Below are 16138 nucleotides of genomic sequence, written 5' to 3'. Positions count from 1 at the left end.
TTCAGTTCATGCGGAACCCATTTTTCCACTGATCCTTTCCCATAGCTTTCAACCAAAGCGAAATGGTTTTCTGCATAACATTCAATTGTTGCGCGAGTTCTTGTTGAGTTCGAGTATCGTCTTCATCGAATAAGGCCTGCAATTCGTTGTCTTCAAACTTTTGCGGTCGTTTCCCGCGCTCGTCATTTCTCACGTCAAAATCATCACTTTTGAATTTTTTAAACCACTCGAAACACTGTGTTTTCCCAAGAGCATGTTCACCGAAAGCTTCGACAAGCATTCGATGCGATTCTGCAGCAGTTTTCTTCAAATGATAACAGAAAACCAATGCTGTCCGCAAATCGTTGTTCGTAGGCACAAAACTTCACATGTTTACGTGTTTGAAACAGACACCGATGTATGGAACTTGGGTTACTATGTGTTGACATTCGTCGTCAGCCATTAGAGGAAGCAGATGGCGCTGCAGGCGCGGTCTCACGAGCCCTATACTGACGGCTAGATCATCTATAGGGAAATTCCGGTTTCGTACTTCTTCACCTGGTACACCGCCATCATATTGTTTTTCCACCACGATGTCGAGGTCTGTGTGAGGAGCTAAAACATCATTAACATGTTTCGATTCATTGGCTCTCACAGAAAACTGGATATTGCACAGTGTAAATTATGCTGCTACTGCTTCCACAATACACCCATTATGATTGAAATCAGAGACATGGAGGGTGTTTCTTATTGACAAAAAAAAGTGAGGAAGACATCACGACATGTGGAAATTGGTAGAGTTTGGCTGCATCGTGGGGCATTTCCAAACAGATGGCCGAGCTCCACATTTAAAGTTATCTTTCAGTGATGTGGTAGCAGATGTCTAGGTGTCCAGTTTCGATTGATCCGAGATATTACAGTAATATACGCAATCATTGTCTCAGTGAAGACTATTTCCGAAGGGAGTTGCTCCCAATAACACTCTCTCTCCATCTCAAACAAGTGATGACTGTCAGTCATTACCAGTGGACGGATGGGATGGAAAGGACACCGTCTACTCGCTGTAATAAGCACCACAATTGATAGTGCGATCATTTGTAGCAATTTTACCAGTTTTTTTCCATAGTTTCTACGCCAAACAATGACATGGCAGCATGCTTCCCAATTTCTGTATCATTGCTAAACCACCTCTCCACTGGCTTAAAAGCACCGTGTATATATTGCGATTGTAGATAGATGACTGTGCAGTACGTCCATTCATTGTTAATTCTTAACATATATGTACCAAAGTATACCAGACAGTGTCTTATACCGATCTACATTTTCTAGCACCTCGATCATAGTGGGTAGTTTACGATTACGATTTCCCATCTTTCCCTGTTCGGATTGGAGTCGCAGAGCATTCTCGCTTTCTTAGGATAAAGTTAGAGATTGAAAGATCTCCCCATATTGTCTATGACCAGGCCTTCCTGCAACACTGTAACCCATTTAATTTGCAGCTGACTAGAAGTAGGAGGTTACGTTCCATGTCTCGTGAAGGAACAGAGCAAGCTGAGTCCTTAACTACTGCTCTGCACCAATCTTACTCACGACACCCATCCAAGTGCGCAAGATTTCTCCAGATGGGCGCATGTCGAGGAGTTTAACACCCCTTATCGGTTTATAGTAGATATGAGAGTGTTGTGGTGATCTAACAGACGGTTATGAAGAAGAAACGAGTGGTTTTTTTGCATGCTGAAGCTCCAGACGGACATAGTTTGAAGCAGTTTACATAAATCAACTGCGCTATCTATTCCAAAGTTTTGTTGTAGTGTCAGGGGTCAGTACGAAGAAGGTATTGGTAAGAGAGAAATGATCGTGGAACATAAACACATATATTCCTAAGGGCACACGGTTTTGTTCTTAAAACACGCTATAGCGCTAGAGTGGTGAGCCTTCCGACCTATTAGTCGTGCGGAATACAATGCTGTCAGTATTCCAGTCTAAGAAATATTTTCCAAGCGCATGACATACATTCCCTCTGCAAGTTTCTCTACGATAAACTATGATGACAAACTCTAAAGTGATAAAACTACTACATTGCATATCAAAGAAAACATTGATGCTTTATAATACAAAACGCCTGGGATGTGCGGGTGTTTCAGCGCTCTCCAACAAATAACCATCACAGCTACTGCTACGGCCTGGATCGTGGTATAAGTGTGTCGTGTTTAGTGTTTCTCAATACATTGCAGTGGACTCTATTTGCAGTTGTATTTGCTGTTGTGTTTGCCGGCCGAAGTGGCCGAGCGGTTCTAGACGCTACAGTCTGGAACCGCAGTCTGGTCGCAGGTTCGAATCCTGCCTCGGGCATGGATGTGTGTGATGTCCTTAGGTTAGTTAGGTTTAAGTAGTTCTAAGTTCTAGGGGACTGATGACCTCAGAAGCTAAGTCCCATAGTGCTCAGAGCCATTTGAACCATTTTTTGCTGTTGTGTTTATCCCATACACAAAAGGTCCTTACTCCTCGATCCGTTTGTAGTAGAGTCCCGTCTGATAGCATTCTCTGATATCTAGCCACGACAACAACAACTGCCACAACAACTGCAACTAGTGTGGACTGGATCATGGTTTAAGTGTGTCATGTTCAGTGCTTCTCAGCACATTGCAGTGGACTCTGTCTAGCATTGGTATTGCTGTTATATCTATCCTATCATGGAGTAGGCCTTCCTCCTTCCGTAGTGTAGTGGAATGAACCAATTTAGGAATTCTATAGTGCTTTAAAAACGCAATCGTGACTTCAAATTCCCGATTAATACCGAACTCTGACATCTAGCCATGGCAACTTATTACGATGGTTTGGAAAGTGGTTTAAGTGTGTGTCGTGTGCAGTGCTTCTCAATACATCGCAGTTGACTCTGTCTTGCAAAAGTATTTGTTGTTGTTGGTACTGTCCCATGATGTGCTATACCCTCTCCTCCCTCCTTCTTCGTCCTGGTGTAGTGGAGAGAACAACAATATTTTTTCAATTGATGTTCAGAAAGCATTTACATAAGGAGAAATCAATCACTGCATGCTCCCCCCTTAGGAATTTCACGCAATCTACGAGTAACCTACTTACAAATAGAAACAGACAGAATATGGCTCAATTTCCTATCACAAACTCGCGAATTTAAGTAAGTAAATTGGCTGACAATTCACCATGGCATCTGTATCCATAAGAACTGCAGTAGTCACTTTCCCGAGAGTTGCTTATTCAGTACCTTGGACCTATGATCACAGCGTTTGTGGTGGTCAGTTTGGCACATTGTTATATCACAATTGATTTACTGAATTGCTTTCTATACCCCCACTCCATCCCACAATCGTCACTGAGGGCGTGATATGACTGAATTAATTTGTTGAACTTGTCGTTGTTGGGCGGGACTCTTATGCCACCTTAATAATATTTATGGCAGGATTTTGAAGTCACCTAAAGAATGCGATACGTACCTCTTGGCTTTGACCAGTGGCATCATAGTTTACTCACAGATATTAATATCTTTATTTTCAAGCCATGGATAATGAACCGATTATCTTCTGTGGTGAGGCTTCATCATTGTTAATCGAAATAAATGAATGTGTTTTTAAGAGAAATTGTGTACGATTTTTGTCGCTTGCATTAATTTAAATCGTTTGTTCGTTCCAATTCATTCAGTCTTATTTTCATTCTTAGTGTTTCAGATGTTTTAGAAGAATTGCCTTTCGTTCTGGACAATTTTTACCTTCTGATTTTCATTTTTGGGTAGGATGTATCTATTCCTATGAATATGGAAGATTTGATGCAGGGTTTGTCAACTGCAGTGCGGAATACAAATTTTACATTTGTCGCTTTTTTTCGCCTTCGCTAGCACTAGTATTACTACGATGTTTTTTGGTCGATAGTGGCACTATAGAAGTCGAAAAGACCGACATACAAAAAATTTGTATGCAGTACTCAGTTGACCTATATAGGTCAACTGAATAAAATAATAGTGCTAGCAAAGACGAAAAAAGAGACATACATAACACTGGCATCCTGTATATCAGTTGAACTATGAAGGTAGTATCCTGTTCCTCAGTTGACCTATATAGGTCATCTGAAGTATGGGAAACAAATCTTAGGTATGTCGCTATTTTCGCCTTCGATTGCACTGGTATCCTATTCTTCAGTTGAGCTACATAGGTCACTGAAGTATTGGATACAAATTTTACTCTCCTAGGTTTTTTCGCATTGCTACATAGGTTAACTGAAGAATAGGATTCTAGTGCTGGTGAAGGCGAGAAAGTCGACCTATGTCAGATCTGTTCCTTTTTTTTATTTTTTACACTAGCATCCCATTCTTCAGTTTAGCTACACAGATAAACTGAAGAATAGGATACTATGATTCAAATAAGCGATGTACTTAACATTATGTTCAAAATATGAATACGCGATATATGTCTACCATGTGTTTTCTCTGTCCTGCATTCCTTACTTTCTCAACATTCGTCTTTGCTATTAAATCTGTGCAATACATAATCTTTGGTAACTTCTGACATAATTGGTCAAAGCTGATGAGTTGTATCCCATACTTCAGTAATCCTGGATTTTGTGTTTGTCAAATTCTATGAATTATAGAGTTATGCACAGGATAGTATTGGTTGCGTTTTACTGTCTGTGGTTTCCGGTTAGGGGATTCCATCGATTGTAATTGTTAGTATTCTGCCAATGCCCTTTCCATTACCACAGTAAACAGCGTGATAGCTGTTATCATTCCTCCTTCTCCTATTAAAATTTGATGGACCATGATCATCAGGCCAGGCATTATGCAGCAGAGGCGACGCTGGTCATCTCACAAAGCAGACACGACAGTCTCTGATCCTACTGTGGTTGTAAGATTGCTCATACAGTGAAAGGTCTGAGTTGCGCCACTGTTGTCATTGTTATTGGTCGATTTCGAATTTTTATGTAGTCGACTGAGTGAATCTAATATATAATCATGAAGTGCTCAAGATTTGTTTTGGGCACATAGACTAATATGCCCATTAGGTCCAGTGACAATTTCGCTTTTAATGTTCTGGAAACGTTCCTGTGTGATATACGCATAATCCCAATACTTCTCGAAAGACTTTCATAGCATTCATTGCCTACTGTTAAATGGTTCAGGATGGAATACCTTCTTATGGATTCTTTTTTGCTCTAAACCACACCAGTATTTCGACAGAATTGCCCTCTGATAATTTTCGGCAGTCTTTGTTTCCCATAGGGTGGTTTCTGTCTGAATGAAGTCTGCAGTGAAGTGTATCATTTTGCTTATCTGTCGACAAACTTGGTAACATGGCTCTAAATGGCCTGATTCACACGATAGGGTGAGTATTTTTTCGTGTTAGGTGTAAAAACCTGAAACTGTCTATGTCTGAATAAGCTCTCACCTAATAGAACAGGTAATAAAGAAGTTATGGCTCCCAACCTATAGGAAGTGTGGTTAGGTGGCATGCCTGTATGTCTTATATCATTTCTATACATTCCCTCACATGGTGCAGAACTAATATTTTCACCACTGACCATAAAGCAGGTCATGTACTCTCTGTTTAATAATGGATGGTTCCTATTGTGCGCTGCTAATTTGAGATGTAATACGATCTCGCCACTCTAGTAAATCTTCACTCAACACAGTTGTAATTTGATGGTAAATCAGTTCTAAATTTTTCCTCCAAAGTGGCTTTCTGAGATATCACTTTAGTGGCAGATTGTTGTATAATAACCCTTAATTTAATTCTGAATTTAACTTTACTGAAAATCCATTGTGAAAAATCATGGGAAAAACTGTTCTCTCATTTTAACTTCCTGGTCAGCTTACGAACAGATGCTTTTAGTTGGGCTTGTTGATCAGATAATCGCTGCATTGCATCAGGAAGACATGGTACACAGTTTTTAGTTCTGTGATCTTAGTCGTTAATGCATCTTGTTGCATTAACAAATCTGTCTCCTTGGATAACACTGCATCTTGTGGTAATGATAAATTTCTCATATCAATTGACAAACCTGTCGGTTTTGATGACAAAACATTTTGTTTAGATGACATGTCACTTAACTTGGAGTTCATTATGGTTAATGGACATTTCGTTTTGCGTAGTTAACATTTCATTTTTTAATATTTTTCAAGTCATCTTCTGACTGGTTTGATGTGGCACACCATGAACTCCTTTACTGCCCCAACCTTTTCAACTAAGAGTAGCACTTTCAACCTAAATCGTCAATTATTTCCTAGATTTGTTCCAATTTCCAGCTACCTCTATAGTTTTTACCTGCTACAACTCCCTCTAGTACCACAAAAGTTATTCCATGGTGTGTTAACAGATGCCTTAAAACCATGTCTCTTCTTCTTGTCACTGTTTTTCATATATTCCTTTCTTTGCCAATTCTTCATCAGTCCACATAATTTTCAGTTTTTCAAAAATTTGTTTTTATCATAGCTTTCATCTTACGCCGCTATGCTGTAAATATACCTGGTGTGAGGCTGGCGGTTACATTAATTTCCTCCCTCTCAGTATTCGATTCAATTTTGTGAGCTGAAGCATCAGCGAATTAGCTATCATCAGCGTTCAATTCTACCTCATTCAGTGTTTCTAAGTCCATTTTTGCGGGATTCCCTGTTTTTACCATAACATAAAAGGTGACTGACTCTACACATGTAAAATCACATATTTTAATTTAATACCAGCACACAAATAATAAAATCAGTGAAAAGAGCTTTCTAAAAAGATGACATAAGTTTGTTGTAACAATAAAGTAGCACTGCTACATTCCACTTTCTTGCAATGTGAAGTCAGCCATCTTGCACAATCCAGTTTCAGATTATTAAACATAACTGCAAAACTTAAAATAATTAATTCCTGACAAGAAACGGGTCGACAGTCATTAATTTGATAGCCAGTTAACACATTATTCATGAGCAAAGGAGAATAGATAATGTTGTCCTTGCCTTGTACCTATCATTTTAGTGAAGGTCATAGATATCACTCCAAAAATATCAAAGATATCGGTTTTACAATTTTCAGTTAATTCTTTCTTGTTGCAGTACTACCTTCCACATTAGTTGTCGTTCCTCAATTTTTGCAATGGTTTTGTTCCCACATTCACTACGGGATGGTGGCCTATCAGTATTGTGAATTGTCGTTCTTCGATGTCCTCCTTAAACTACCTGGCTGCCTCATAAACTAGGAGCGATTCCCTATCAAATGCTGACCACTTGCGTTGAGCTGCAGTTAGTTTTTTTTAACAGAATCTCAGTGGGTAAGATTTTCCATTGATTATCTGAAAAACTGCTCCAATTGCGATGTTATAGTTAAAAGGGCACCCTTTATTGGATGTGCTAATGTAAATGTCTGTTCTAAGCTGCATTTGCTCTTCTCGAAAGCATGTTGCATATCATCTGTCCACTACAGCACACACTTCTCATGATTAACTTTCCCCCTCAATGCGTCTGTCAAAGTTGCCTGCAACTATACTGCTTGAGGCAAAAGTCTCCTGTAAAAGTTGGCTGTTCCAAGAAATCGTTGCAGTTCTTTGAATTTTATAGGTCTAGGCACAGAGCAGAAAGTTTCAATCCTATCAGCTGTGGGTCTAATACCAGGTGTAATTACTAAATGAGGCAGAACTGTTACCACATTTTTCCAAAGTTGACACTTCTCTTCATTGATCACAACACCATGTATCTTCCGAGTATCAAAAACAATTTTTAAATGTGTTCTATGGTCTTCTGCTGATTTTGAAGAAACCAATATATCATCCAAGTAAAAACAGAATAAAAACTCTCCTAATACTGCGTCGACAAAACGCTGCATTTGTTAACCCATAAGGCATTTGTACGTAATCGAAAAGGCCAAAGGTCGTAATAACTGCCGTTTTTAGAATCTCTTTTGGCGCCATTGCAATTTCATGGTACGCCTTCTTGCAGTCTATCATGCTAAACATATTTGCACCTGCCAGAGTGTGTGAAAAATCCTGGAAGTTGGTAATCTGATACCTATCTGGTCTAGTATGAAAGTTAAGTGATCCTTAATCCCTTCACAGTCTACAAGAACTGTCTTTTTTAACTACTAAATGCATCATCAATGCTCAGTTACTAGGAAAGGCCGAACTCTGCCTGAGTGCAAAAGTTCGTCTACAATTTTTTACCTGCCTGACATCTATCTGTTTCAAGTCTACTTGCCTTGTCGTGAACTGGGGGACTTTGCAATGTATGCCTGTAATGCTTTGTCTCTTGAACAATACCTCTGAATGCTTTTTGTCTGAGTTTTGTATTGACAGCATATTTCCTTTTGCCGACACAACACGACCAAAACTTTGTGGCCTGCACACCACTGACATGTGAATTTAGCCTCTTCCAACATAGTGCGTCGATATGCTGCTCCACCTTAGGCTGAGGCTGCTGCTTCTGATGCTACCAGGCTGCTAGTCTCTTTGTGTATGCTGTCCAACTATCCTAGACTTCTCCTTATTGCTTTGTGGAACTCTGAACTTTCTTGATGTAATAACGCTTTCTGTTGTGCCACCTTCTGTAATTTGATGAATCTGGTGTGAGTCCTGGTGATCTCTTTTGTACCGACTATGATTTCCGTCATACATCTTCTTTTATCACCCCATGCTGTTGCACCAAAATGTCTAGCGAAAGTTTGTGATGATGAAGAAAAAGTGTCCCTGTAATTGGCACAGATACGTCTGCTATCACGAAATTCTAGTTGAAAGTATGATGCAATACAAAATCCACTCTGAGGTGATGTATCCCACAATAACACACTAGTGTGTCATTAATGGCATGTAGGAAAATCCTGATTGGTTTGCAGCTTGAGTGGGAATATTCCAATTGGTACGGTACTTACTGCCAAACCATAGTCTACCAGGAAGCAGAAAGCAGACACCCTATCCTGCACATAAATCCTCGTGTCCTTAAACTGAAATGTTATCCTGGTCCTTTATACCTAGTAGGGTGCACTCCTCTTTAGTCCTGTCGCCTCTCATACTGATAATAGTCTGTCATTGCAGATACATTAAATTGCAAGGGGAAACACATTTGTGTACTGTTGTTCTGAATTTCTCGTGAAACCAACATATGTCCTTCAGTGATGAGCCACCATTACATAATGTGTTGATAAGCTCTCCATGTAAGACAAAAAACCTCAAGTCAATGGAGCAGCTGGCTGCTTACACTAAAGTCAGTTAACTGGCATTCCATGTCATCTCTGAGGATACCACGATCCCGCATGTCACAAATTGCCAGCCACATGTGAATTTGTAAGAGTCAGTACTTCTCCAGAACCATTCCTTTTATGCTGTGGCAACATGGCTCTCTGTGTAGTATTACTAACACTTCTCACGCGTGAATCCGCTTCTTTATGCTATTGCAATACAGCATGGAGTCTGTCAGGCAAGTGTAATTTGTTGTCTGTAATCTTATGCATTGTTCAGGTATCTGCAACAGACATTATAATAACCTTTTGTTAGCACATCCGTTTTGTTTGATGTTGGTGAAGAGGCAATAATATCACTAACGATATAAGAATATTCAGCTAAATTGTTCAGCACTGGGACAGATTTGTATGTCTCGTCCACCACTCCATAACTTTGTAAAATGAATTCAATTATGTGAAACCAAGTCTGAGGGTGGAGAATAATGCGAAGCATGCGGAAACATCAGATAATATACCGGCATGGTAGAATCAGACACAGTTGTCTCTAGCAATAACACTGGATAATTGTAAAATTGTCCCACCTCTGCATATCTGTAGGGCTCACTGTACATGGAGCCCTGATACATGGTACAGTTGCTGTCAGTTGCTTTGTTCACATGTTGGCCCATCATTATCACTATGATCCATGAAATTAATAGTACTGACTCTTTTCCTCTCTGATTTGAATTTTCTTGTGTCGATGGAATAATGATGGTGTGAAGTTCACTGTTTGATTCTTCCTTCTGAAGAATAACCCTTTCTCTTGCTGATGATATAAATGTGCCATTGTGGACAAATGTCTTGTGCTGACCTAAAGTCGAAAAACTTAAGTTTTGAAGAATCTGCGAAGTCAGCGCAACCACTGTAGTCCCTAGCGTAGGCAGTGGGAACAGGGTACGATCAACTACCATTTCAACACACAGTTACTGCTATATTATTTATAAATCTGAACAAGCAAATTAGCACAGGTAACATCAACATTAACAAGCCCAGAGATAGCTACAGCGAGAGACCACAGACAAGTTCCACATCTCAGTCCATTTATGCGGGAAGTCTGCCTGTCGATAAACCGATCCTGCTCGACTTTGCTATTTCCAAAATTCAGTGTTATTGCCATTGTAGTTGCCACGCACATCGCGCGTGTCTGGAAACACGTGCAGGCCTCTGTAAGTGATAGGAGGGAGAGTTATGCATGTGAAATGTTTTCTGTGCAAACGCACCTTTTAGCAGTTTTTAACTTTTCTGTTATGCAATCTGTGTGTTGAGGTTCGTTTGAGGAGTTTCCGGAGAGCGCCAGGAAACAGGCCTAGCAGCATGGGGTAGCCGTGCGGTCTAAGGTGTCTTGTCACGGTTCGAGTGGCACCCCCCGCTGGAGGTTCGAGTCTTCCCTCAGGTATGGGTGTATGTGTCGACCTTAGCGTAAGTGAGTTTAAGTTAGATTAAGTAGTGCGTAAACCTAGGGACCAATGACCTCAGCAGTTTGATCCCATAGTCCTTACCACAAATTTCCAAAACAGTCCGTACTGTGAATGGACAGCTACAGTACGTAGGCAGCCCGTGCTTGGTGTTTGCGCTGCTCATACACATTTCGTCGCATATCTGTTTGGAATTCCGTGCGTGGTGGGACATCAAGTGGCCATGTGCAGCCCTGCGACATGTTCTTGAGAGAACATAGGCACCAAGCTTGGAGCAATTGTTTTATCATGTCCTAAACAGATAAGCAATGCAAATAAAGAAGCAGTTCTTGGAGTAATTTTCATTTCAAACCTAGACTCCATAGCTCAAAGTACCCTAACTTTTTGCTATGTGTTGACTTTAACACAATTTTTTTTTAAAAAACTTGTACTCTGCAGTATTCTTGTGTAGCATTTCCAATCACGTTAACATCTACATTGCACTGCAAATAACTAGTGAGAAGGAATACAAATTTCTTGCAAAAATAAAAGAAACAGTTTCTTGTGTTTCTTACACCAGAATAAAGGACAATAAATTATTTCGTGACTATTTCAAAATGTGTAAAAATTAATAAGGTCGTCTGTGAGGCAAAGAAACTATGCAACTGACAGTTTATATTACATTCTAGGAATAAATGTAAAGCAATGTGGGGAGTTAAAATAATAAAACACGTTATGTTGTCAGTCTACAATTTAGCCTAGAATGGCATCCCATAAATTTAAGATGTAAACAAGAAAAGTTAAGTAGTAACATCACTCCTAGAGGAAGTGCTAAACAAGTGTCTTGTGGTCGAAAAACATGGTGTTTCACGAAAGGCAGATGAATAAAATTCTGCTAAAGCTGTCAATATATTTGAAACAAAATATTTAATTCAAAACTACTGATCAAATTTGCCTGCTTAGTTTGCTTCAAGTGAATATTTATGGATGTTCGTATGTATATAGCATTAAGAGACCTTACAGTGTCTTAAAAGAAGTAGGACATCAGAGACTCCTCAGAGGGCATCGGAATTTCGTAAACCACACTAAACTGCTTATTTCGGCTTAAAGTGCACATTTGTATGTCCAGATGCACACCGAAGTACTGGACATTCAGCTTTTCTATGTGGTTTTTGGGATACCAATTTTCTTGGAGTATGAGTACTCATTTAACTAATGTTTGGTTCTTTATTATGGCATAATGCCATTCGTGCCAGAAAATGAAAATGTACACTTGAAATTGAACGAAGTTGAAATTAGCCAGTAGTGTGGAACGAAACACTTCGTTTCAAATAAATTGACTGCCTCGGTGGAAGAGATTAACAGAAGCAAATTTCTCTAGCAAACCGACAAAAATAACTTCATTAAGGCGATTAATGGTCCATTGCTAATAAAATGGAAATAATATAAAATCAGAAAACTGAAACTACTAACTTTTTTATTTAGTCTTCCATGATTATGGGAATGTATATTGATGGCTACCGGCCACAGAGTCTGATTTGTTTTCATTTGACCTGTGAGCTGTAAACGAAGAGTGAACAGAAATATCATGAAACATACAGAAGGATCAAGTGGAGAATGATCCCCATTATAACTCAGATTGCTCTGCGCATACGCGAATCTGGCAGCTTGGCCCGCCAGAAAAACTTTTCCGAGTAGCATCTAGCTACTTGCTGCTACTGCTCACACAGCAAACAGACGCACTTCAAGTAGCCGGTAGCGGGAGAAGGCACTGCTTATACGCGAATTCAGCTCTGCAAATGCTCATGAATCTGCTGGTAGCTGCTCGGACGAACTTTTGGACACTGAGGGGGACACATGTGCCAGTTTTCAATGCCGATGCAAAACCGATGTTGCTAACTACATCCTCTGGCGGAATATGAAGTACAGATGACTTTGACATATGAGAAAGATTCGTAGCGGGAGGTTAGAATGATGATGTTAAGTTTGGAGTATTGTAATTTTGGATCGTGAAAGGCTGTTGCTGCATAATGGATAAAAATGTTCGTTGTATTATTCTAGCTCAAAGTGCCTTAGTACCATGTTGCAGTCTTTTTGGCAATACATGTGATGATTATCAAATTCTTTTACTTTCCACGCATCACGATCCACATGTTTCGCGCACCTCATTATCTTTCAGAAATGAATTCTGGATTGTTTCAGAAATGTCAATAAAAAAACGTTTAGAGCGTAATTGTTTCATTTTCGTCGCTTGTCCGTCGCAGCAGAATATTCCGTATTGTGTGATGGCTATAACTTTTAATACTAACATGGCAAAGCTAACATACCACCCTTCTCTACATCTTTGGAAGCGTTAGTTTTACGGGTGTTGCCCATCTCAATAGTTACAGCTGTAGAAAAATATATTTGCAATAATTCCTGACGTTGCATAATTTTCTTGTAAAAGTGCCCGTAGTCAGTACTTACGTGGGGGCATATCAGTCTGTTTATAACTAGGTTAGGTACAGACATAGACACATTCATTTGCCATACTTGTACAGTTACATAATTTGCTTTTGCGAAATCAGTAGGGTATCGATAGGAAATATTTAATATTCACAATTCTGTACGCTATTGTTATGTTCAGTCCAAAGACTGAAGTGGTACAGCTGTCTTGGCTAATCTGGCCTGTAGAAGTCTCTTTATGTCGGTTTAATTACTGCAGCCCACATCAACATGAGTCTGCTTAATGTAACGGAGACTTGGGCTCCTACAATTTTTTAACCCTTCACATCGTCTCCACCACCCCACAATTACCAATTTAATTTTTCCTTGATGCGTCAGTGTGTATGTTATCAACCAATCCTTTTAAAAATAAAATTAACCCCTTGGTGAGTTAGTTTTTCCAGCAATTTCGCCCCCTGTTCTTGTCTTGTTGGCAAGTGCTTCATCTGTAATGATCTTGATATCAGTTTGTAGCCAGGCTTCAAGAAGCAGTTAATCCTTGTTTGTATTAAAAGGATTACAGTCACTAAAATGATAGCAATATATTTTTGTTCCAAAGTGTCAAGTGCATTAGGCACAGTGTACAAGAGCAGCAAAACTGAATGCTGCCATTTGTGAACTACAAAATGGACATTATCAAAACAGTGTAACCTTGACTGAGGCTCAAACGACTATGTAATCAAAATGTACTGGAAGGAAATACAAAAGGAGTACAGACTGAAATAACAAGTCATAAGTAATTTTTTTATACCCTGCACTGTTGGGAGGATTCAAACAAGAAAGAAGTGAATGGTAAAACCATATGTACACCATATATATAAAAATCTGTATACATTTCTGAATAGGAGTACACTTGATAAACCTTATAGGGGAACTGTATTCCTCTGCTATAAAATTAATTTCAGAGTCTTTCGACATCATATCCATTTTATTATTGTTTGTATACTGAGTCTTTATAAATGAAAAAGCCAAACTGTAGTTTCACACACTGACTTCATTTTTGCTTTGGGGTCTAGTGTAGCAGGGCATACAACCCGTCGGCTTTGGACAATGACGTCACAAGTCGCCAGAGAGCAGTTTACCATTTTCGCTTTTGCTGTTATGTTTCAGTTTAGTTTTTTTACTGATTGCTTAATAAAGTGGATCTGTTCATTCTATCTCGTGAGATTTTTTTTTTAAAAAGCCAAAAAACACTTATCAGCCACTGAAGGGAGCTACAACACTAAGAAGAATCGCTTCTCGATTGGCCACTTGTGACGTCATTGTCCAAAGCCGACGGGTTGTATCCCCTGCTGCACTAGTCCCTTGCTTTGTATAAAACTCAGCAATGAAGCTACATTTTGTTTGGTATTAGAACAATAATGCATTTATATGCCTACTTTTCTTCTGCGTCAAGCAGTGTGTTGTAGTGGTAAGACACTGAACTCATCTCCAGGAGGTCGGTGTTTCAAATCCTCGCCTGTCCATCCAGATTTAGATTTTCTGAGATTTCCCTAAACTGCTTAAGGCAAATCCTAGATTCTTCCATTGAAAAGGCATGTGCAGTTTTCTTCTCCAATGCAAAGTTGTATTTAATCTGTAATGACCTCACCCTTGACAGGGAATTAAACCCTAATTTTCTTTCTTTCCTCTGTTTCTTTTGTGAAAGGAAAAAATCTAAATCTCAGTGCAAGTTGTATCTTTTAACATATAATGGTATGATCTGTTCTAACTGAAGAACTTAGTGCAGCTTAATTAATTTATGTTAATTGAGTAAAGCATACAGCTAATTTTGAAAATTGTCAATTTCTCTTTGAAAACAAGAAGACACTCTTACCTCCAAATAACACTTGGGCATACTGGAGATATGATAGTTTATACAGATATTTTTCTTCATCTCCCTCAGTAGAAGGAATAGTTATTGAAATGGCAAGACAAGGTTATTCTAAATATAAATTTAATAATAAAGACATTTTTTCCAGGTTCAAGGTACCAATGACTACAGCACTGTCTCCAAGTACTCAATGGTTAAACAAGGCTACTTTAATGATGAATTCATATCAGAATTTGTATCGAATTCAAAATACAACAGAAGAGCTCCAATCATTCACATGGGCTATTACGCAAGAGCTGTAATAATTGAAGCCGTTTTGACACAGTTTATGAGACATGTGGGGAACTCTCATATACAAGTAAGTTATGTGTTTTTAATGCTGAAGTATTGTCTTGAGAGAAAATACTGAATCAGTCATATTGTGCTCTCTGTTTCACTTATGCTGAGAAGCTTTCCTCTTGTTTCTTTGACTGCATTATTCTGTTTGCCTTCTCTCTGTGTTGGACTCATTCCACATTTAGCAGTTTGTTTCATCTCCTTCACTTTGCAAGAGTGACTTCATTATTTGAAATATGAGGGTTTGCTACACTGATGAGCCAAAACATTATGATCACTTGCTTAATAGAATGTTGGTCCACCTTTGGACTACAGTACAGCAGTGATTCTGTATGGTGAAGATTCCACAATTCCTTGATAGGTTTCTGGAGGTGTGTAGTACCAGATATCTAGCACTATAACATGATTCTGGCCATGTGGCATAGACAGTTATACTGCTAGAAGGTGCCATTGCTGTTGAGGAAGACATCAAGCATGAAGGGATGCAGATAGTCCACAGTAATGTTCATATAGTCAGCAATTATCATGGTGCTTTCAGTTGTTGCCATAACTGCCATGGAGGTCCGAGTGAATCTCCCCGTGGCATAAAACTGCCTCCACTATCCTGATGTATGGCAGCTGTTTGCCCGGGTGACATTGACCTGGTGTAATGAGAAACATAATCATCTAACCAGGTAATACATTCTCATTGATGCATGGTCCAGTCTCCATGATCCTGTCCCCACTGCAACTGTAACTGATAATATTGTTAGGATTACACAGGTTTGTCCACTGTGGATCCCCATGTTCAACTATTTGCACTGAACTGTGTGCTCCAAACCACTTGCTCTGGCACCAGCATTGTACTCTGTTGTCAGATCGCCACCTATCCTCTGTTACAGAGTGGGCAAACCTCCAGATTCTGCATTGTTTTGTGATGA

General features: G+C 39.3%; 1 protein-coding gene across 4 annotated transcripts in view; it reads left to right on the top strand.

Annotated features, from left to right (window-relative positions):
- The first annotated feature begins 12477 nt into the window (after window positions 1-12477).
- LOC124607239 (tRNA wybutosine-synthesizing protein 4-like) overlaps window positions 12478-16138 on the top strand; it is a 56101-nt gene continuing 52440 nt past the window's right edge. The window contains exons 1-2 of one of the 4 annotated variants that reach the window (XM_047139513.1): window positions 12478-12550; window positions 15031-15240. In XM_047139513.1, coding sequence (XP_046995469.1) covers window positions 15073-15240 — 168 coding nt within the window. In that variant the 5' untranslated portion in view covers window positions 12478-12550; window positions 15031-15072. Of the gene's footprint in view, window positions 12628-12735; window positions 13082-13560; window positions 13862-15030; window positions 15241-16138 lie in introns of those variants that run through there. The other 3 variants (XM_047139511.1, XM_047139514.1, XM_047139512.1) reach the window with 3 other exon arrangements.

This window comes from Schistocerca americana, chromosome 3 (assembly GCF_021461395.2).
Source record: "Schistocerca americana isolate TAMUIC-IGC-003095 chromosome 3, iqSchAmer2.1, whole genome shotgun sequence".
Taxonomy (NCBI): Eukaryota; Metazoa; Arthropoda; class Insecta; order Orthoptera; family Acrididae; genus Schistocerca; species Schistocerca americana.
The sequence above is the reverse complement of the archived record's forward strand: the minus strand, read 5'-3'. Positions and strand labels throughout refer to the sequence as shown.